Source organism: Carettochelys insculpta, chromosome 15 (genome assembly GCF_033958435.1).
Source record: "Carettochelys insculpta isolate YL-2023 chromosome 15, ASM3395843v1, whole genome shotgun sequence".
NCBI lineage: Eukaryota > Metazoa > Chordata > Testudines > Carettochelyidae > Carettochelys > Carettochelys insculpta.
Genome location: NC_134151.1, coordinates 14,426,182 through 14,449,294, shown reverse-complemented (window position 1 = coordinate 14,449,294; position 23,113 = coordinate 14,426,182). Strand labels below are relative to the sequence as shown.

General features: G+C 38.5%; 1 protein-coding gene across 1 annotated transcript in view; it reads right to left on the bottom strand.

Annotated features, from left to right (window-relative positions):
• GABRA1 (gamma-aminobutyric acid type A receptor subunit alpha1) overlaps nt 1–17,845 on the bottom strand; it is a 45,250-nt gene extending 27,405 nt beyond the window's left edge. Inside the window, exons 1-3 of the mRNA XM_075009407.1 lie at nt 17,772–17,845; nt 13,130–13,242; nt 4,267–4,334 (exon numbers count right to left, since the gene is read on the bottom strand). Of these exons, the coding sequence (XP_074865508.1) occupies nt 4,267–4,334; nt 13,130–13,242; nt 17,772–17,845 (255 nt within the window). The remainder of the gene's footprint in view (nt 1–4,266; nt 4,335–13,129; nt 13,243–17,771) is intronic.
• Between the last annotated feature and the right edge of the window lie 5,268 nt (nt 17,846–23,113).

The following is a 23,113-nucleotide window of genomic DNA, read 5'->3' as shown; positions in this document are numbered from 1 at the left end:
TGGTTGGTTTGTTTGTACTGTAATATTTCACTTATATTGCCGGAGCACCCAGTGGCCCCATTGTCCTAGTTGCTGTAGGAATATACAGGAAGATAGAATCTCTGCCCTTAGCAGCGTCACAGCAAAAAACATGGATGATGTGAGGAAAGACAGACCCAAAGAATGAAATTGAGTGGGGTGATAGAAACAAAATGCCACGTGCTCCATCTCTCTCCGTGCTCATTTTACTTAGTAGAGAAATTTAGTTTTCAGTAATTTTAAGAGAGAGCAGTAGGGTTGTTCTCAACAGGCAACATAGAAATTATGGAGCTGCTGAAAGGGAGATGAGCAATAGAGAATAGAGAAGAGCAACACTTCTTTAAATATAAAAATGCACCTGTCTCTGTGATATTGCTTCGCAAACACAAAGCCTCTACTCTAAAATTCATTGTATTAATAGATCAGTGTATGTCATTGCCCAAGACTAACGTTGCGAAAATCAAGAGCATTTAAAATTATTTTAGGAAATATCCAGTTTTAATATTTAGTGCTCCTTGTGTGACTGTAATTCAGATAATTGATACAGTCTTTGTTTTACTATGCACCTATGCTTAATTTTGAAAATAGATGGCCTTATGTCCTAGTACGCTTGAACCTCTGTAACCCAGATGTCTGTAATCCAGAAACACTCGTGATTCAGACCTGAACGTGGCTGGAACATCATAACGATAAAAAAAGAGCTTAAATAAAGTACCACAAAACATGTATGTGTGTATGTATATGTATATATAATATATACACACTATACTGTTTAGCACAAATTTAAGTTGTGAACACGAGAAATGTCAGAGGACTGTACTATATAGTCAGTCGTTTTCTGCTTAATTACCTACATATGAAAATAAAACAAAATCATTGTTTAAATACAATGCATTAAGGATGTATCTTATGACACATGACACGTGTACTGTGCTCTATAGTTGTTTGTACATACAAAACCTTTAGCAATAGACTTTGTTTAGCCTTCATTATGGTGAACACCCATATTCTGGAACATTCCATAATCCTTCATAGCCTAGTTCCTATGGCTGCCCAAGTAAAGAGGTTACAGTACGGTCTCAGAGTACAAGAGGGTTCTGTTCTGCGTCCCTCATGTAAATCCGGATTTCACGTAAGTGGGGGTCCAGCTTTTTCCCCAGCAGAACACATGTTCTGCAGCCAGGAAAGTAGCAGAAAGGTAAGCCCTGGGTTGGAGGGGGCAGTTGGGGAGGGTTAAGCCTGGCAGTCAGTTGGGGCTGTGTGTGGGGGGGTTAAGACTGGGGTTGGTTAGGGCTGCAGGGGGGTGAAGATGAGCCAGAGCTGTGTGCAGGGGTGGTGAGCTGCAGCCATGTTCAGCTGGTAAGTTGGGCCACAGCGGGGCAAGGAGTTAAGCCGGAACTAGAGCCAGGCGCAAGTAGTGAGCTAGCAGCGGGGTTGAACCGGAGGGTGGGGTGTTGAACCAGAGCCGCGCTTGGCGGAGGCAAGCAGCTTGAACCAGAACCGCGTGTGTGCAGCTTAAACGGGGGAGGGAGGATGGAACTGGAGCTGCATGTGAGGGGTTTGAACCAGCGTGGGCAGTTTAAACTGGGACGAGGGCTGGGGGGTGAGCTGGAGCCATGCGTGAGGGTTGGTAAGCCAGAGCCAGAGCAAGACGTGGGCGTACAGGGTGAGCCAGAGCTGTGTGCAGGTGGTGCGCTGGCAGGGTGTGGAACCAGGACCAGGGAGGTTGAACCGGAGTCGCACCGGAGGGGTGGTGAGCTAGAGCCAGATGTGGGGGTTGGGAGTGAGTAGGAGCTATGCGCCAGTGGATGCTGAGCTGGGGCCATGCAGAGCCAGGTGTGTTGAGCCACGGAGGGGGGAGGGAGTTAAGAGCAACTGGAAATCGCAGTGCAGGGTTTACTATAGGAATCAGAGTCAGACACATAAGAGTGGGGTCGCATACTCTGAGTTCACATACCCTGAGACTTTCCTGTATATTTCTACCCAAATCTTAAGTGTGACATAAAGATAGATGTGTGTCAGTATCCTCAAGTCAGCTTTAACATGTATCCACCTGAACCAACCAAGTCTAAATAAGATTGAAAGTTCATCCATGATGTACCCTTTTATACATCAGTGAGTCTAGAAGGTGTCTTCATCTTCAGTCTGTGCCATGGGAAAACTCCCCAGATGCATTGTTCAGAGTGGCATGTGCTGGTGGAATTTTACTATGAAACTGGCTGCCCATGGTCAGATAATAGTCCATCCAAGCAAAGAGAGAAATTATGTTCATAAATATTAGTTCAAATATTAAAATGATTTTTGGTTCAACCATGTTCATTATCCTTTAATGACTGCTTCCTGTGAATATCTGAACCAAGCTGCAAAAAACAGCCAAGATTTTTAAATGTGCCTAGAGATTTGAGATGCTGAACTTGAGGCATTTTAAAAGATCCCAATTTTCAGAATGCACTAACTTTAGCTTCTGAAAGCCAGGCTCCCTTATGATGTCTCAGAATGAGCACTCAAAATGTAGGTCCCCTAAAGCACTTTTAAAAATTTAAACTGCTACATTTTTTATTTAAAAGCCTATTTACTGAAGATTAATTTCAAATTGCAAACTTTTATTTACAATATGTGGGTCCAATTGCATTGGTTGGTTATATCAATCAGGGGAAAGAAAGAACCTGAAATGACTTACTTAACTTATCAACAGAGAAGCAAAGTGTAAATAACAGCAAGGTATAAACAAGCTGCAGTCCAAGAAACTGCCATTGAAGTGATTTATTTATAATTTCAAATAACAAATAAATAAAAGAATTTCACAATCTCTTTGCAGTTTATAAGCAAGCAGGAGAAAGGCAAAACTCAAACACATTATTTGCTCTGAGTTATTACTTCAGCTTTATTGCAATCCACTCAGTGCAATCAGCTTTTGTGCAAGTATTCCCCATTCTCCACTGGAAAGCAGCTCTTTCCCATCTTGTGAGTGTGCAGTGAGAACATGGGACACTTGATTCACCCATTCTTACTAATTACCTTCCATTGGAAAGGACTAACCATCTAAAGGGACAATTAATTGACTAGTCTAAGGAGCCCAACACAGTGACATAATGGTCTGTTTTAATATCATCCCAAAAGTAGTATCACTTTCTGTTTTCAAAATCAGTTGCCAATGTGTTCATGACATCATCAACTTCAAGTAACATTAGAATGATGGCTTTGGGCAAAGAATCAAAAAGCAGCACATGAAAAGTAACTAATTTGTGGAGAAACACTTTGTCTGTAGTCCAACGAATTAATGCTATGTTAGTCAGCTGGAACCTCAGCTAGTTTTGTGAAAAGTGCCAGATATAACTTTGGAAACTGGCTTTCTTTATAAACCCAGAAACTTAAACACACACAAAAGAATTAGTTACTTTCAAGGATTAATTTCTCCTGTTGTATTTTTCTCTTCCAGTTCTCTTGACATTGGTGTTAGGTAGCTGATTAGTTTAAATGAGGTGTCGGGAAGTGGGGGAAGCCTAATTAATTAGCATATTTCTAGTTTGCATTTTTATACAGATAGTAGGGATCAAGGAGGAATTAGTTGCCATGCCCCAGATCAGGTTTTTCAGTAGCACCCCTTTACATGTAATATGAGAAAGGGTTCTACTTGATGCAACAATGTAAAGGAATTTACCCATATTTTCAAATCATTTTTCAAGTTTATGTCCAATGCTAACAGCAGCTTTGCTAGAGGTTTCTGAACATGTGAATCCCTTATGATTAAGTAGCAATTAGGCTTTGATATCCACACCTTAAAGGAGTGATTCAGATTCTCATCATTAATCTTCTTTGACCAGCCAATATCTACAAAATTCACTTCCAGTTGATCAGCAGCATTTAATTTTAAAACATGGGCTTTATGTTCTGAGCCTCACATTGTAGGCTGAAGCGTTTATCGTATTTTAAAGCAATGATCTTTTCTGAAAATTGGATCAGCTGTGTGCCAATTTGGAGAGAGTGATCATTCTCTCAAGGATTATATATGAGGAGAATTCTGTACTATGACGCACTTGTAATATCTGTCATAACCCATTATTAAAGTCACAGAGGCTTCTAATTTAAGGGATCTTAAATGCAGTCATAGCTAACAGTAATGGATAAGTGCAAAAGCTGAAATGATTTTGGAATCAAAATATACATAAGTAAGGAAAAAGGTAGATATAAGGTTATTGCAGACACTCTCTAAAGATTATTGCTGTAAAAATATAGACTGACACTTACCATATCATGATCGGAAACAGGCCCAAAGCTGGTGACGAAAATGTCAGTCTTCACTTCAGTTACACGCTCTGATGAAGCAGGAAATTAGGACTGTAAGTGTCTATCAACAGCTTTCATTAGCTCTAACCACCACACACTCTCACTCGAATAGAAAATTTATTGATTTAGATTAGCTATTCTAAAACTGGTCTAAAATGTGGCTTGATAATTTACTTCTTATAGATGTAATTTCACAGTTAATATTTCCAACAACCATTTTTACTGCAGTGTCACAATATAGCTTTTTGAGACTTGAGTTTTTATGCCAGTTTTTAAAATAGCGTGCAGGCAGATCATAGTTCTACTGCTAATTATATCTTTATATGAACTTTAGACTAATGTACCTGTTTGTTTTAACACTATAAAGAGTATTCAGTAGTCAATGTTGGACTCAAAACTTATTGGCTGCCTCTGCACTAGAAAGTTCTTTTGGAAAATCTGGCCCTTTCTTTTTTAAAAGAACATATGAAGCATCTACACATAAAATGCTCTCTTTCCATCCTAAATTGAAAGAATGTGGCTCTTCTTCTGGAAGCTCTCTTCCACTACTTTTGAAAGAAACTGTGTGTAGATACTCCATGGGCTCTTTTTTTTTTTTTGGAAGAGCAGTCCTCCTGGCACCAGATTTTTCAATCACTGGCCCATTTTTTTGAAAGAGCAGGTGCTGTGTAGACACTCTCTATCAAAAGAACAGATCGATCTTTTGATCTGATTTTTTGTGTGTGGACATGCTTCTTTGAAAGTTTTTTTTTGGAACAGATCTTCTGGAAAATCTTCTTTCAAAAGGTCACTGTAGTGTAGATGCAGCCATTATGTGTCTAATATTTCTGGGAATTTCTAATAAAGTTCTCCATTACTTAACCTTCAGTTTGTCTTTTGTTTACATGCACATGTGATATATTGGTATAATACATAGAGACAGAGAGAAAAATGCAGAGCAAATATAGTATTGTGTGACATGATAAAAAGGTATTTTTATCAGTTGGGGTTTGAGGTGGTGCATTAGTGGTGAGTGCAATAGGCAAGTGTGAGCCATGCAGATCATTCCAGACAAATGCCAATTAAACTATTATATCACACCTTTGTGTTCTGTACATGCCTCAGATATTAAACAACTGTTTTATAAATGTTTTAGATTTCTGTTTAAGTTGTCATTGACAGTCACTGTCAGTGCTGTTTGAATCCATTCAACATCCCTGCTGCCAGATGCCCTTTGGATCATAAGAACAAATATATAGTGGAACAAATTTACATAAAGCTCTCTCACTCTCTCTCTCTCTCTCGCTCTCTCTCAGCTTGTCTACTTGTCTAAGCAGATCGACCCAGTCAGGGTTGATCTTCCAGAGTTCAGTTATGCATGTCTGGTGAACATGTGGCAAAATCAGTCTCTTTGGGGTCAGCATTTGGTCCCTGGAAGGAAGATCACTGCAAGACTAGAGTGTCTAGGTCTTCACTAGGGAAATACGTTGATTATGATAAGTCGATTCTAGCTACACAAATACCACTTATTTCCCTAAAATCCACTTATTTCCTTAGTATAGACATAGCCTCTCTCTCTCTCTCTCTAAAATGGAGTTTCGAACTCTGGTAACTGTCCCCTTTTCTTTCCGCCCACCCCTCCCCTCCACTTAACCTGGTCCTAATCCTGGGCACTAATTCTTCACTGTGGACTCTCACTCTAACCACTGGGCACTATTCCTACTCCAGCAACTGAGTATGGCCACCCACATCCTTATCACTGACACATTGGAATATATTATATAGATACCACACACATTTTACATTATACACATATGCCTTCCAAGTTGTAAAACAATATAATTGTGAAATGATTAATTTAAAAGATGTCTCAAGATTTAAACTGATTTCAACTTATTGCACCTGGGAGAGGACAGAAGCAAAAATAAACTCATTTTCAACTATAAAAAGACTAGCATTAACAAAACAAAATCTGTATATATTGAACCAAAAGTTATGAAGAGAAAGCCATAACTGTATATATTAATTTTATTTATATTAATTGAAATATCCAAAATTTCTACAAATTTAAAATCAAATACAATTTTAAATGGTTACTCATCAAAATGTAATTATTGTGATGTAATCCAATGTGATGTAATCCAACATCACAGCCAATATAATCAACAAAGTTATTGTATCATTTTAGCAAGTCTGTGTAGAATGTAAATAGTAGTTAAGGCAATCTCAGGCATTTCTTTAAAGAAATGAAGGAGAGAAGTGTCCTGGAGCTACTCTTAGTCACACAAAGAATAATATTACAGTTGTTGCTGAATTTCCTTGTCTTTTGAATTCTAATACTTTTATGTTCAAGACTGAGAAACATATAAATAGTAAACAAAAGCAGTCAGGTAGCACTTTAAAGACTAACAAAATAATGTATTAGGTGATGAGCTTTCATGGGGCAGACCCACTTCTTCAGATCCATCACACTGGATTATATCACAATGATTACATTTTGATAGATCTGAGGAAGTGGGTCTGCCCCACGAAAGCTCATCACCTAATAAATTATTTTGTTAGTCCTTAAAGTGCTACATTACTGCTTTTTGTTTTGTGCAGATACAGAGTAACACACACACCTTTCTATGACTATGTAAATACTACAATGACTCCATTGACAAAAGCATTTGGATGGTGAACTGACCTCATTAACCATGCAGTGAAAAGGAGTTGTGCCCTCATCCATGTGGTCTTCAAGCAACTTAATTTTCTTACATAAATGTAAGGAATCCTTGACATCTATGTGACTCATGGCTTAATCTTACAGAAGTGCATAATGGGAATTTAACCTCAATCACTGGAATATATATATGGTTATTACAAGAGGTATTCAACTTGGAAGAAGAACGTTCCTCTGCCAGTATTTGCCACTTGCAAAAAGCTTACGAGCCGAAGGTAAAACACCTTGCAGAAAAAGAAGATTCACATTCCATGGAGTGCAAAAATATCACAGAAAAGTTTCCCAGCACTATACCTTTAGTTATGATCAGGAACTGACCTAGCATCAAATCAAATGGATTGCTAGATGGATTCAAATGGATTGCTAGAAATCAAATGGATTGCTAGATATTCTGACATTTCCCATTCTCCTGCCCATAGGTGCAACTTCCAGGAATGGGGGTGAGGTAGAGTAGAAACTGGTAGGCTCACTCAAATGCCATTGAGTGCTATTATAAAAATGGATTCTTCAAAGATTTGACTTGTTAAAATCACATTTGCACCAAGGAAACAGTGCAAAATAAATTTAACACACCAGAGAATCAGGGATCAGATGGCTATTGCTCAGCAAACTATTAAAATCAACTCTCATTCATTATTTTCTATACATTCCAGTGTTAGTCTTAGATATCAGAACACTCAAAAGGGCCTCTCTATCTGATGGCATAATGCATATAAATATGCGTTGGACCAGAACCACATCATGTGTAAACCAGTGTATACTAGCTGATGGTTTGGCCCCCAAAATATAAACAAATATCATCCAGTATAATATAACCGCAGAGGGAGCAGTTGTTTTATTAATGATATTGAAGTTAAACTAATCTGAATCCTAAAAATAATGAAGTAAACTAAGTTTCTGGCTCAAACATAAGTAAATATGGAAGTAAAATACTGTGTTTTAACTTATCAGGTATCTTATTACTTTCTGGGAATAAACCAATAAGTAAATGAAAAAAGAATGTGTATGCAAATAACAGGAGGAAAAATTTTCTTCCTGTCTCACTCTCTCTCTCCCGCTCACACAATGGCAACGGCAGTGGCAATGGCACTTACTTTGAGAATTACATAACTTGGATATTTCTAACAGTAATATAACTTTTGCAATTCTCCACAGAATGCATAATTGCAAGATAATTCTTAGGAAGTGGAAGATTAATTAACATACATTCTGCAGCATCCAAACAAATCGTTGGCACACTGCATGCCCTTCAAAATGAAAGTTGTGACTGAAACTAAAATATAAAAGCATTGATAGATCAGACCCTCTGAGATATTTTAGAACATTAGGAGGATCAAAGAACAGACTATTTCTGACCATGTCTTTTGTTGAAAGATACAGACTGTATGAGATTATCTGAGAAAGAAGTAAGTAGGATCAGAGGGTCCAGTTTAGTTTCATCAAATAAGTTTAACTGGACTCCTCAAAGTTAAGAAGAATGTCAGGATAGTAAATTATCTCCAGTGGCCAGAGTTGAGATAGATGGAGAAGTTCTGAGTTACTATAATGAATTCTTTCCCAGGTGTCAGACTGGTGAATCTAGCCAACATGTTTGGGGTCTAACTGATTGCCGTATTTGGATTTGGGAAGGAATTGTCCATCAAATCAGACTGGCAGAGATCCTGGGGTTTTGTTTTGTTTTTTAATTTTGTTTTGTTTTCCCCCTTAACTCTGCTGTAACAGTCACATGCTGCTCTAAACTGGAATAAATGATGGACTTTCCTAAAACATAAAGTCTTCAAATCATGATCTGAGGACTTTAGAATCTCACCCAGACATTACAGATCAATTGCAGGAGTGGATGCATGAAGTTCTGTTGCAATGAGTTCAGACTAGAAGATTGCACTGGCCGTTATATCTGTGGACAAAGCTCACAGTAAAGACCTCAGGGTCTCAGACACAGATATGGCCTATACCAAAACTGTGGGTGAATTCAAATCTCATTCCAAATGCACTTACTATAAGTGCCCTAATCTCTAATATGTATATTTGGATAACACTGTTATCCAACCATATATGGAAAGTTTACTGTCACGATTAAACTGTAAACATCATGTACATTGTGAAAATAACTTGTTCCAGGATAGGTGAGTTCTCAGACACACATGGCTTTTCATCATTCATGTCCACATATATGGATTTATTGTAATTAAATCCAGCTAGTCTTCAGGAACCTGAAGCACCTTATCTACCTTACCCAATAGCCCTTATTAGATCCTTAAAACAGTAGTCACAAAATAATTTTACCGATTTTATGAAGCATGCACAAACTAATTTGTCTGCATTATGAGGTGTAGATTAAAGTAACGATAGAGCAGCATGCATATAACAGTGATCCACATGGGATCTTTAATGTGTGTTTGAGGAATAACTACAAAGATCAGAATCCATTAAGGGATATCAGTCAAGCCCATATTTCTTCCTTCCCTTCTCCTGCAGGATTGTTTTGTACGATCCACCTACATTGTATTATTCCATGGAAGACATTATGAAGGATGACATGTTACTTCCACACTTGTGCCAGGTTGAAATGCAACAGATCTCAATGAATGCCCCAAGTGGTAGGGAAGGAATGTAGGAGGGTATTGAAGGAGCACTGTAATACCTTATAGGAAAACCTGGTATGAGTGTCTGGCCCTCTGCACATCATTTTCCCTTTTCCATTGCTGCTGTCAAGTCTAAAACTCTTAACCCCCCCGTGTTCAGTAGCCCCAAATCAAAAGTTAATGGGGCAGTCATTCCTCATGGATAATCTGACGTTTCCCTAGTGGCATTTACAGCAGCTACTCCCTGTTTTTATCCCCACAGACTCCATTCACTCCAATCAAATTACCACAGAACCTCAAAATTTTGCTGGTCAGGCAGATGTATTGCTGGCCACTAAAGGCTCCCTTCCGTTCCACATGCTCCCTCCTTTCCACTGTTATATTTGCACCTTTGATTTGTTTCACACAACACAGCTGAAACAATCAGAGGAATCTAATTGTTGCATTTAGTGTACTTCTGAACTCCTGTAGTAAAGGGCCTCAGCTGTTTCCGCTAGTAAATGATTCTATTATCTAACTGATTTTCCTTTTATTATTTCCCTAATGTCTAATCTGATTTTCCGTTTTTGCAGTCTGTTACTCTTTCATGCACTTCCTTACCCAATCTCTCCACTAAATTATCACCCTCTTACATTCAGAAATATTCATGAGGCTTATTTTGAACAATGCCTCTCCCTCCAACTTTCCTCTTGTGAGTGAAGTTTTTTTAGAGCCACAAATAACTGGAAATGTAGTTTTATGCCCATGCTTATGGATGAAAACAACAAATGCTATTTATGTGCAGATGTCAGACACCCAGACATCTAAATGACTATGTGCAGTTTTTTTTTTTCTTCAGGTAAAAAACACCGGAACAGAGTTCTGGCCCCCTTTTTCAATTAGAATACAAGAAAAATTGTCAACACCAGCTCTGCAGCAGTGCAGGGACTGGGCTGGAGCCCCCACTGTCCCGCAGCAACATGGGGATTGCAGCAAGAGCCCCTGCCACCCTGCAGCAGCGCTGGACTGCAGCAGTACAATTGAACACTCTAACCTATGCGAGGAATCAGACTTGAGTTCCAGCACCTTTTTTTTTTCTATTAGAAAAGCACTGACTGTTTGGCTCAAAAACTTGTCTCTCTCAGCAGCAGAAGTAAGTCCAATATAAATATTAACTGTCCCACCTTCTGTTTCTTTATTTTGTACCACCATTACTTACAACCTGGAAGTTGCTGGTACAAAATATAAATCTTTTTCAAAATCATATCCAAGCTGCCATCTTTCTTTCTATTATGTGCATATTCGGTTACCCTGATCTAATGTCATTGGTCATCTGCTCCAATATTTTTAATTCTTCTAAGGTATCTACACTCATTGCTGTGACCTCTGTGTTGGCCTTACCAAGGTTGTGATCATAATAACCATATCTTATGTTAAATCAATTTATATGCTGTCTAGATTTTCCATTTAAGGGAGTTCCCAGAAATGATCTAATAAAGGAAAGTTCCTAATACATGATGGGACTTAGGAATAAAGCAAAACATACTGAAAAACACTCTGATATAAAATATAGCAGCCCTACAGCTCACATGATGCCTGTGCTCCAGAATTTATCTGGCTCTCCAGTAAGTATACAATGCAGTGGAAGCTATTACTGTACTGCTTTGTGTTCGAATTATGCAATGTATTGCTCACAATTTCGGCACATTTTGGACGTATTTAAACGTATTCCTGAGTCATAGTCTTCAGGGTTCTTTGGTCATTCTCAGAAACACAACTGAATTGACAAGTTAAGCTAGTCACTCAACTAAAGAGCATTACATCAACAGAGTAAGTAAATACTATGGTCTAAATCCTTGGCTACAGCTAAGGAACACACAACCCCATTCAGGAGAGGGCATGAAAGTTTGTAGGAGGCTTTATGATATCTTTGCGCTATTCTGGTTTTAGGCCAGATCCTTTCCAAGCTGGTCTCTCAGGCCAGCTTTACACTAGACATTAAAGTCAATTGCAATTGTGTAGCTAGAGTCAACTTATTTATGATTGACTTACCTCATGATCCTCACAGAGGAAGGACGACGAGAGAGTTTCTCCCATCAACCTCCCATACTCCTTACAATATTGGAGAGTGTAAGGGTCAACTGTTGACTCCAGGAAAAATATTAGTACAAAGCGATTATTTGTTTTGTTGGATATTAGCCTCAAAATTACATTTGAGATCCATAATATAGAACCATACATTCCTCTGTATAGTTCTTGAAGAAAAATTAATTTGTAAAAGAAAAAATTATCATCTGCAAAAGTCAATGAAGTCAGACCGGGGATGAATTTGACCTCATCTTCAAAGACTGTGGCAAAATGTAACAATTAACAGACACAAACTAAATACACATTTAAATGTCTGATTCTTTCTTCAGGGTTAGGGAATAATGTATTAAGTCTTTTAAAGAAAAATATTCTGTATATTAAAAGCTTCTTTTTGGAAATCTACTGAAAACTAATAAATGAGGGAAGACAAGCTATATGACATATTTAGTATTTTTTCTGGAGACTGGAAAAGAAAACAATCTCAAAAGTCATCTTTTCAAAATCATTGCAGAGAATAAATTATGTCTCTATTTGGAACATTTTCTGTGCAAAGTCATCATATAAGACCAAATGATGGATCAGTGTGCTATTGTAGAACATGAGCAAGTATCAGTTTGGATGCAGCTTTCCTATTCTGCTTGTGAATTATAAATACAGTGTTTTTCCTGATAAAGAAGCACGTAGAGTCTTAACAACACTGTGGTACAGGAAATGAGGGCAGTTTAACTATTTTCCCTTTCTATAGATTTGGATCATTAAACTGAAAAAATAATAGGCATTTTGTAACTCCAGAGACAAAGCCTAGCTGGCCAAATGTAAATACCCTTACCTAGTCCAAACCCTATAAAATTTGCTGAGATATTTATATGAGTAAGAATGGCATTTTGTTTGGTTTAAAATAAAGTAAACTCTTTCATATCCGGTATTCTATCTTCCAGAACTCTCAGATAACCATTATTTTACCCATAAGTACATTTTATTTATGTTTTCCATAAGTACAGTGTAGTGAAAGTAAATAGAGTGTAAGTGTACAGCAGACGTTGCTACTGTTGTTGGTAGACAAAATACTCTGCATATATTTTTGTTTGTTTCTTATCGTCTAATCTTGTTCTCCTTTAGTGTTATGCATTGCTAGATATACCTTTCTCTCACCCAGAATATTTGAATATCTGGCAACCTCCTGGTCCCAGAGCAGCCAGGTATGAAAGAGTTTACTGTCAACCAAGTTAGCCAAATGCTGGGCCAAATTTTCTGTTCTTCATTTATCCAAAACTCAGGGAATGTTTTGTTGAGCTGAGAACCAAATATTTTGTCGTAATTTAAATGTGTGCAGGTGTGTGAGTGTATACAGGTGACTGTTTTACTGAAGTGTCTTTTACATTAAAACTTTTGTATGAATCTACAAAACAAATGTGAATATAAAAACAATCGATTTAAACTTAATTTGCTTCAAAATGACAATATCACACACCTCCCAATCCTGGTCTCAGGCGGTTATCATAACCATCCAGCAGGCGATCCAGTATTCTAGTAAAAACTGTAGTGTTGTCTTTAATTTCATCTTGTAATGAAGTTTGTCCATAGCTGAAATCAAAGAACAGTTGACATTATAAATCTTCAACTCTACAAAACAATAATTCCAAAATCTTCTTAACCTTACTTGTACTGATTTGTGGAGATGAAATCTCTTCCATAATACCAGATTATAGTGCATTTCATGGACCTTTCTCTTAAATATTTTATTTTTAAAGAACACATCTGCAATAAAAGCTTTGGTTAACACCAGTTCATTTCTACAAATAGAAAGCAAGTGGAGCTTGGGTTCTTTATTGCCTACCTTATTACTCATTAATAGATAATTTTGCAGTTTATATTCCAGAATGACATTTGTACTTATAAGAAAATGTTAATGTGCTTGATTTATAATTATCAAGGGTTCAGAATTTCAATATTCATATTTGCTAAAATAAAGAGAAAATGTATAATACAGAGAAATATCTTTCATAAATGTGTACAGCTTAACTGACATCTGTGCAGCGCTTACTAGAGAATCAGAGCTAGAGCATGCTGGTATGTTTTTGCTTTTGTTTTCCATGAACAGATTATCATGAAAAGAACAGCTACAATTATTCCATATAATTGCTTAATCAAGCTACGTGTTGACCTAGGAACCTTCATTCTCCATAAGTTTCTCTCCTATGTTCCTAATGCTGCAGTACTAGTTCAGACAGAAGTTCTATTGAAGTCAGTGGTAAGTTTTGTCTGAAGGAGGTTGGCAGAATCAAAGTCTTTGATTATTGTAATCTCGCTAACACCGGTGTATATCAGGGTGAAGTCTATTTTAATCAATGGCATTACTAGTATCAGAGAGGTAGCCATGTTAGTCTGTATCTTCAAAAACAACAAGAAGTCCTGTGGCACCTTATAGACTAACCGATATTGTGGCGCATAAGTTATCTTTGCCCATGGGCAAAGCTTTCTTTGTTTTGTCATCTGCAACCACTGAGAATAGTCTGGCTCTTTGGAATTCCCTATCCGGTGGTTGAAGGCTACTATCAAATTCCCCCCCTTATTTTCTCTTATGAAGACTAAAGAAGCCAAGTTTCTTCAGTCTTCCTCATGAGTCATGTTTTCCAATCCCCTAATAATTATTGTTGTCCTCTGCACGATTCTCTCCAATTTGTCCACATGCTTTCTATAATGGAATGTAATTTACTCCATTCATTACCATGGGAAACTCCCATTAAACACCTGAACAGGCAGTGAAATTTGGACTTGAACCCAAATTGTTTTCCAGTACATAGTGTTGAAAATATTACTGAATCAGGTAACCAATATGGGTCAGATACAGAACAGTTTTTGCTAGATGATATCATGTTGTTGAAAACTATTACAGGTTACGCCTCCCTTATTCAACTTGCTTGGGACCTGATGGGTCCTGAACAAGAGAATTTGCTGGACAAGGAGTGGTGTAGGGCTTCTGCACGCAGACAGCTCTGTGCTCTGGGGCTGCTGCCACCTTCTCTGGGACTGTGGTCCCAGGCCAGGCTCCCCAAGGCTGCCATGGGGCTCCAGGCAGTCCCTGTCCCCAAGCTCTGGCCCCCAGCTCCGGCTCCCAGCACCACATCAGCCTCTCAGCCCCTGCTGCTGCAGGGCCAGCAGGGGCTCTAGCTCCCAGCACCGTTATTCTGTGAGGCCAGTGGGGGCTCTGGCTCCCAGTCCTGTGCTGCCATAGGGTAAAAAGGTGCTCCACCTCCCAGCCCCGCTGGGGATCCTGCACCAGCCAATTAATCTCTCACCTGTCAATGTCTATGGTCCTGCTATGGTCTTGCTATACCACAGATGTTGTCAGATGAGAAAGTACCAGATTTGAGATGTGCAACCTGTACACTTGTAGCCAGCGTGTTTTCTATGTAGACATTAATAAAAGGGATTCAGCATTCTGCCAGACCTAGTTGTCTTAAGTGGCCGGGATTATATTAGAAGAAAGAAATGTGGGAGCAAGTTACTATATATATATATATATATATATATTCCTTTAACCTCATCAATTTAATCTTGTTTTTAGATTCTGAGTGCATAAAAATGGGAGGCAGGAGGAATCTGTTTGCATGAGACCATGGGACCAAAAAAAAAAAAAAAACATGGTTATGCTCATTTCCAAAGAGGTTTTGAACAAAGCAAACTACAGAATGAAAAAAAAACTAACAGAAACTAGATTTACAAACTTTTAATCACTGTTTTATTTCATGTGTTGTTGAGAGGGCTATGTAATTCCTTTTGTAACTGGGAATCTATAAAATAAAGGTATCTGTAGTTCTGTTTTTAATAAACAGAATAAAATGACAAATATTCTCAATGAAAAGTTAATAAATTCTTTCATGTTTTCTTTCAATTACCATAAACAAATATTTCTAGTATAATAGGTTTCCTTTTAAAAATTGATCATTTAAAGTATGTGCCAAAATATTTACATATATCCTTTTTCAGATGTTACTTACATGTTAATTAACAAATTAAACTGATATATTACACTTTTCCACAAAGTGCATTATATTTTAGAGGATCTGTCCCAAGATGCAACATGGATAGCTGTGTAATCTTCTCTGGATTAAATTCTACCTAAATACTCATTGTCGTAAACAAACTGCTGTGCATACATATCTCAAGGACAACAGAAGGTGATCAAGATTAAGGTAAAAGAAAGTACACTTTCCTAAGGCTGATAAGAAAAAAGGAATGTGTTTCCCTGGGGTAAAGTAGGAGAAAAGAGGGATGGACAAATGGCAATGTAGTCTGAGAAGCTGTGGCAAAACATAATTATTCCATTAATTCTATTTCTGAGTGTGAAATTTTAAGTACATTTAGTTATTATTCCTATTATTTTCTCAAAAAAGGTAGTGTGGTAGGTGATGTTTTGCTTTTAATTATTTGATGTTTCAGTATAACATGAGCTGTTGGCACAAGTGAAACAGATAATATGTTATAAATTCCAAGTAAGGGTGATTTTTTTCCACTCTAGATTGTCCAAACTCAGGAAATAATTTTTTGGTCAAATAGCATGAACACTGATTTTTATTTTCTGTGAACAGACCCATCTGATTGAAAAAAATGTGACTTTGTTACTTAAGAAAAAATTTATTTAGTGAGGATACTATATTTGCCAAGGAATTGACACAAATCTAGAAATAAAGGCAATTGAAGTTGCTTTGGAGAAAATGACTTCCTAAACAGATATATTTGATGTGGGAGTGTGTACGTTTTTGAAGAAAAATATCAAAGTTACTGTATGTGATTGTGGTTTCCTAAATCACTGTACAATAAAACACTGTACACTATCACCATCTACAGGTCATTATAATAGTGACACTTCACATAATTTTTCAAAACTAGTCAAATGAATTTTAGTTCTCCCTTAAGACTATAGTTCTCTCACAATTAATATGGTTCCAGTGAGATGTAATTTCACAAAATAACCTAGCAAATGAAAGATAAAAATTAATACCTAATGAATATGTTAAAGTCTCACCTTTTAGACAGATTTTAACAGCGGTATTTTTAAAATCTTTTTTGTCTATTCAACACATATCAAATTATATACAGACACTGTTTACATCTCCATTGTTTAGAAAAAATAATCATATAAAGTAGACCTTTTTATCTTCTTGTACCTATCTAAGCTTTCCTGATTAGTCATGAGATAAATTTCTCTAGAGTTGCTAAATAAAAGACAAAAAAGAAGAAATTATAGAAAACTATGTACAGGATATTTTAAGGCTGATCATTGACAGTGGTAAGACTATACCTTTAATGACACTTATTAATTAGGTAGGATTTTAATATTTCAAAATACAATAAAATATATATTTAAGCTTTCCCTAACCGTGAACTTTGGATTGCATATTTCTATTCGAGTATACAAAGTTTAGCTCATAGGTTTAAACATTCAAATAAAAGGATGATCATGAATGGTACTAGGATTAAAGCTAACTCTATACACAGTTTTTAACATTGTTGGGGGCCTGATTCTGTAAATTGTTAGGCATTTAAGGCTTCTTCACCACTTACCAATGGTGAGTTTCATTGGTAAGAACTACTTTCATGAGTAAGAGTTTGCAGGAACAAGTACGAACATTTTTTAATTAAACAATTTAGGATCCAATCCAGAATACAATGGGAGTTTTGCTACTGATATGAGAGGAAGTGGGATTAGGCCAAGAATGCTGAACTAAAGCACAGTCTTAAGCACACTTTTCTTTCTATTAGATTCACGGTCACAACTGGAATATAAAATAAACTCTCATACACTTTATCTGTGAGTAGAAAGTAAAATACATAATTTTACGTGTATTTAATTGATAATTTAGCTATAACATTAAATGGTTTCTGCTGAAGAGTTTCGCAGTTTTAGCATAAAGATGTTACGCAAATTGTGATTTTAATTCACTGTTCATTGTTTATATTTAGCTGGGATTTGAACAGAGATTAACTTCCCTCAATACTCTAAGTAAAGCCCAGTCTGTGTGACAGTTTCTTATGTCTTTATAATAATGTGAAGGGGCTAAATTTCTCTTACAAAAAAAAAAAAAAAGCCTTTAAAATATCTTCCCCACCTTGTTCCAGAGAGTGCATTCAAAAGTAGGGTCCAGGCCCAAAGACAGTCACAAAGTGCCGGGATGCTCTTCATGATGTGAACTGAAGGCTGGAAAGGAAAATAAATAATAATCAACAACCCTTGCATTACTACAGTCATTTGGAAAAACACAACAGGTTTCAAGCAACTTGAGCTAAATGATTTGATGTCAGTCGATGACCTCACAGTGCTATGGCACGTCATTCAGTGTAAAACCAAAGAAATGGTAGCCCATCCATTCCCCTCTTTACCTTCTTTTACTGGACACACACGTGGCAATCAGTTTTGATTCTTGTTTATATTACAATTCAACTTTTTGTAAAACATACTCATTACTGAATTAATATGCCTAGCATAGGAGTAAGTTTGAAGCCATTACTCAGGATCCTTCTGTATTGACAACAATATCTATGAATAGCCAAATACAATTGCATATTTCTCAATCTCTTTTACTTACTTGAGTGCAGACGTGCCATTCTGGATGTCTGCTCATGACTGAGGGGAGCTGTTTCCTTGGCTATAAGCGCTTTACCTTGGTATTATGGAAACAACTTTCTTCAGAGATATTCCTGTTTTTAGTCTGTTGAAGCATCACTGTGTAACAAATGTAATGTTTGGAGCCTCAGTCTGTGACCTACCGCTAAGTATGCACACTAGTATTTCCATCTGGCTAAAGGACCCACTTTATTAATCAAACCATGTGCTGAATGCCTACATACCGTCTTCTAAATCTCTAGCCATTCTCAGTGGCTGAAGGTAGGAAATGTTTCCACATAAAGAGCATTTTTTCTTGCCTATCAAATAGCTCCTGAGTTATTTAATTATTATTCCAAACAGACTCCAATTAAAGTAAAAAGTGAGCCAAGCATACATATTTTTCCCAGTAACTCTGGAAACAAACTTTGCTGGTAATTGTGATATTTATTCAACATTCAAATGGCTGCCTAGCTGCTACTGCAAGTCCCTATGTATATATTTGTGTACTGGAATCCACTAACTTGCCAGCATTTGTGAATTAAAAAAAAAAATCTATAACCTCCATTTCCCGTGAAGAGTCAAAATGAGGAATGAACTGGAATATCTGAAATGTCTGAGAAAATGAGGCATGCTACCTCGTCATGTCATACCTTTAAATATACCTACCCCAATCCATTGCCCACTCCCAGCAATAAAATACCATCACAGAGTGACAGATGAGAAATGAAATACAATTAGGAAGGATATTTATAGTGAAATGATCTGGAGGTAAATATTCAGTGGGTTTGAGCTAATCCCGGGGATGTGACACAGATGAGTTGGGTATAACAGGAACACAACGCTAAAGATCTTTATTTTAAATTATATGGTTATCCTGTACCCTATAATGATAAATGTAACATCTGTAATGTCCTAAGCACTTCTTACTGTTAAGTTTTGGTTTTGCAAAAGGTCCACAGTGTAGCAAAAAAATGAATCAACCTCAACTATCTTCCTGGATCTGATGGGAACCCCCACCCCTTCAATAAAATCAGAGAGATGTTGTAATTTCTGGAGAAGTAGCTTCTAGATGATTAAAAAGCAAATGTTACAGTTAAAAGGAACAAAAGGTGATTCCAGTCACCCCAGCATAACCAGCCCACCCCCACCCCAGACATTACTTTCAAGATTCTTCAGTTTTCCTATTCAAAATGGGAGAAAAGACCCACATATATCTGGTTCTTTTAGGAGCGTCCATCGGAAAAGATGCATTTCAGTGTCTTTCTGGACCCACGATGAGAGATTTGCCTTGATCTGAGGCTCAGATTTAGACATGTTTTCCCTCCTGCATTTCAACTTTTGTTTCCCCACCTCTCCCAGAGTAAAGCAATCCCCATCCCCCCAGCCCTTGAAAATGTTTTTCTAAGGGACTATTTTCAGATGCATTTGTGTAAAAATGCCCCCCGATCGCTGCGGATCCTCAACAGGGGATGTGGCGGCGGGGGGCGGGGGGGGGGTGGAGATTGAAACGCACCTGCTGTGGGGAAATTGAGCATCTCTAGCCAGAGATGTGATTTCCGAAAGCCCCGAGCCATCCAAGGTCCGTTCGCAATAAAAAAGCGGCTCTTACCTGAAGCCCCTCTGGGCGCAGGTTTGCAGAATCGCTGGCAAAGTCTTCTCGAAAGAATCGCTCAGGAAACCGAGGCAGCTGGAGGTAAGGAGCTTTCGGTGGCTGGAGCTGCGATGCTCCCCCCGGCTCCGCTTCTCATTCATTCGCTCTCAGCCATCATGGATCCTGCCGGTGCTCCGGTGCTGGAGATTTACCACCCAAATTTCTGGTCCCAGTATTCAGACCGCGGCTACACAACAAAAGCTTTCTCTGGAGCAAGACAGTAGTAATACGTCCCAGGGTAAACCGGATGTGAAATAGGCTGTGACTTCATGCCAGGGAGATTTTATTTTAGAAAGGAAGGTGGTACCAAGCTCTCAGCTCCAGACCAATCCGCCCATTTTTTTATATGCAGCACAATTTAACTTCCAGGGCTCTCGCCCTAATCCCTTTCTCCCCGGCTGCAGACTCAAATCCTTCTACAATCTGCGCATTAGTATGATTTTCGGGAGGGGGAGAGGGCTGGCAGATTACCCTGGGAATCTTCTGACACTTGGATATTACAAACCACCCGATTGTAAGGCGCTGGCATTAGAATAGAACCGATCTGCGTTAGCAGCCCAGCTTTGCTCACAGATTTAATGGCTGCAGGAATAGGAATAAAGGCGAGCTAAGAAACAGCGAGGAAGCAGCATAATTGTACATAGGCATGGGGAAGTGCAGAGACGTGCAAAAAGATGCGTTGCATTGTCAATTACACCAGTCCTGGGCGTAAGAGATGAAGCCCGGAGGAAACCAGTTTAAAGCCTCGGTGGGTTCCCACACCTTTACGCATAGTTAGTGGCGGGTGACATGTTTGCCTAGAGCGGTCTTTGCTGCTGAGGACAGGGAGGGAACAGTTTATTGAAGGGCTGCTTCTAGGGGTGGAGGTAGCCGTGGGTGGGAGACAGATTTGGACCCGGATCCCGTTCTGTGCGGTTTAACTGTTGTGGGTAAACAGTGAGGAGATGAGCTTAGCTCAGTTCAATTAGACCCAGTATCTCCGCCTTCCCTAGACCGACCCCCATTATTCTCAATGCCATTGTCTTAGGATGCGTCTGTCACAGCCCAGCAAAAGAACAGCAGGATCAGGCGACCAATAAGGCACAATGATGTCCCAGACAATATCGCGCGCCTGAGACGTACGTGAGTTGATACATACAACCCCCTCCTCCCAGAACTGACTGAGACTCAGCTTTAGATTTTATGAATGAAGAGGGTTAGCTTAGGAACAAAGCGCAGCTGCGCTGTGAGGCAGGAGAGGGGAGCTGCCGTACTGGGTCTCTTCCCGGGGACCTACCAGCCTCAGGAGCTGTCCCTTCAGTCCAGGAGCTGGGAGCTCTCCGTGGTCCAGCAGAGGACCTCAGTAAACACGGTGCAGCGATATAGTAAACAGATGGGTGCACTGCTCCATAACCATCGTCTTACATCAACTGTCAGCACGCCTGTGAAATGGGGTCACCTGAAAAGCTACACTTGGGCCATTTTTCAGTCAATAAGGTTTCCAGTCGGGGAGCATGGTAGTCTCTTTGGGGTGGCTTCAGGTTTTCTGGACACTACTGGGGCTTCAAGAGGGCATGACTGAATTTTCAGAATACTTTTTGTCAGAAATGACAGCTCACAGCAAAGAGCATGCCTTAGACCTGAAAGTTATTAGATATAAAATATTTGCCACAGCTCATGGTGACACATCCCGTCTTTACTTAATCCCAAAGGTTAGCATCAGTTTTAGCCTAAAATAATTTAACTTTCCTCTCCCCTGTCATTAGACTGGGATGGACCAGTATGAGTGATCCTCTTTCAGTGAGAAAACCTAGATGGGAGAGTATGACCCATTCTCTTCTGCTGTAGAAGCTGTCTACCATACTTTTAGATCATGGCATATCTCCAAGTTCCTGCATATGTATGTTCATCACACCAAATTACCATGAGGCTCTTCTGGGATTACCATGTATAGTGTAAGGATTAAATGACCCCTTACTTTTAAATCGGGGGGGAGGGGCCGAAGGTAGCGTATTCAATATTAAGTCACAGTTACACACTGTATGTCACAATTTTTGCTTGTGCTCATTTCTCATGTGTTCACCAAGGGTTATTTTGCATTTTGTTGTAGAACATAAGCCTGATTCCATTAAAGTCAAAATCCCCAGCAGTGACAGTAGTCCCATGATCAAGTCCCAATCTTTCTGTACAGCTGTGTTTTCAAGCCTTATGTTGAGGAACATTCTACACACAGTAAATATCCCCCACTGTATATTGCATTATTAGTCTGTGTCTGCAAAAGACTATGAAGAATTTGAGACCAATACCTTTCATAGCTGATGCTGGCAATACTTTCAAACTGTCAATGTCCTGTGAAAGTGTTGAAGAAGAATGTAAGACAATATAGCTTAAGCACTTGCTTGGCCTAAAACAAACAGAGAAATAAAATTCCTAATTCTGTTTAGTTTAGCCCAGGTGCAGTCCCATGTATTGTGACATGTATGAAATAGTCAAAGTTATCTAGAGACAGAAGAATTGTAAAGATCAACAGATCATTGGTGTATTCTTGGCTTTGTGTCTGCATATTTCTACTTCAGTTCATCTCATTTAGGCTCAAGGTTGGTCACAGCACACAGACTATCTAAAAAAATTCAAGGAATTGTTAAATGGTTAACAGTCAGCACTCTCCAGAGACATTATATCAAAGATTGATAAGGACCAAATCACAACTTGTTCCATGGCAAAATACAGTTTCCAAATATATTGAATTTCAGATTGTAACATCTATTGATTGGTATCATCACCAATATATTTATGGCCAAATTCTGTACTCCTTACTTTTGTACTTAACATTTAGAGAGTTTTGGCTGGGTAGTATTGAAAGTTAAAGAAGTATGAATGGACTATAAGGTGGACAGAAAGCTGTCTAGATCATCAAGGTTAAGGGGTAGTGATCAATATCTAGTTGAAGTCAGTTGGCAGCCAGTATCAAGCAAAGCACAACAGGGATCAGTCCTGGGGCTGGTTTTGTTCAACATCTTTACTAATGATCTGGAGCATCAGACGGATTGCACCTGGTGCAAGTTTAAAGATGACACTAAGATGGGTGAGAGGCAGATATGATGGAGGGTAGGCATAGTGTCCAGAGTGACCTACGTACATTGGAAGATTGGCAAGAAAGGACTCTGTTGAGGTACAAGGATGAGTTCAGAATCCTGCACTTATAACAGAAAATG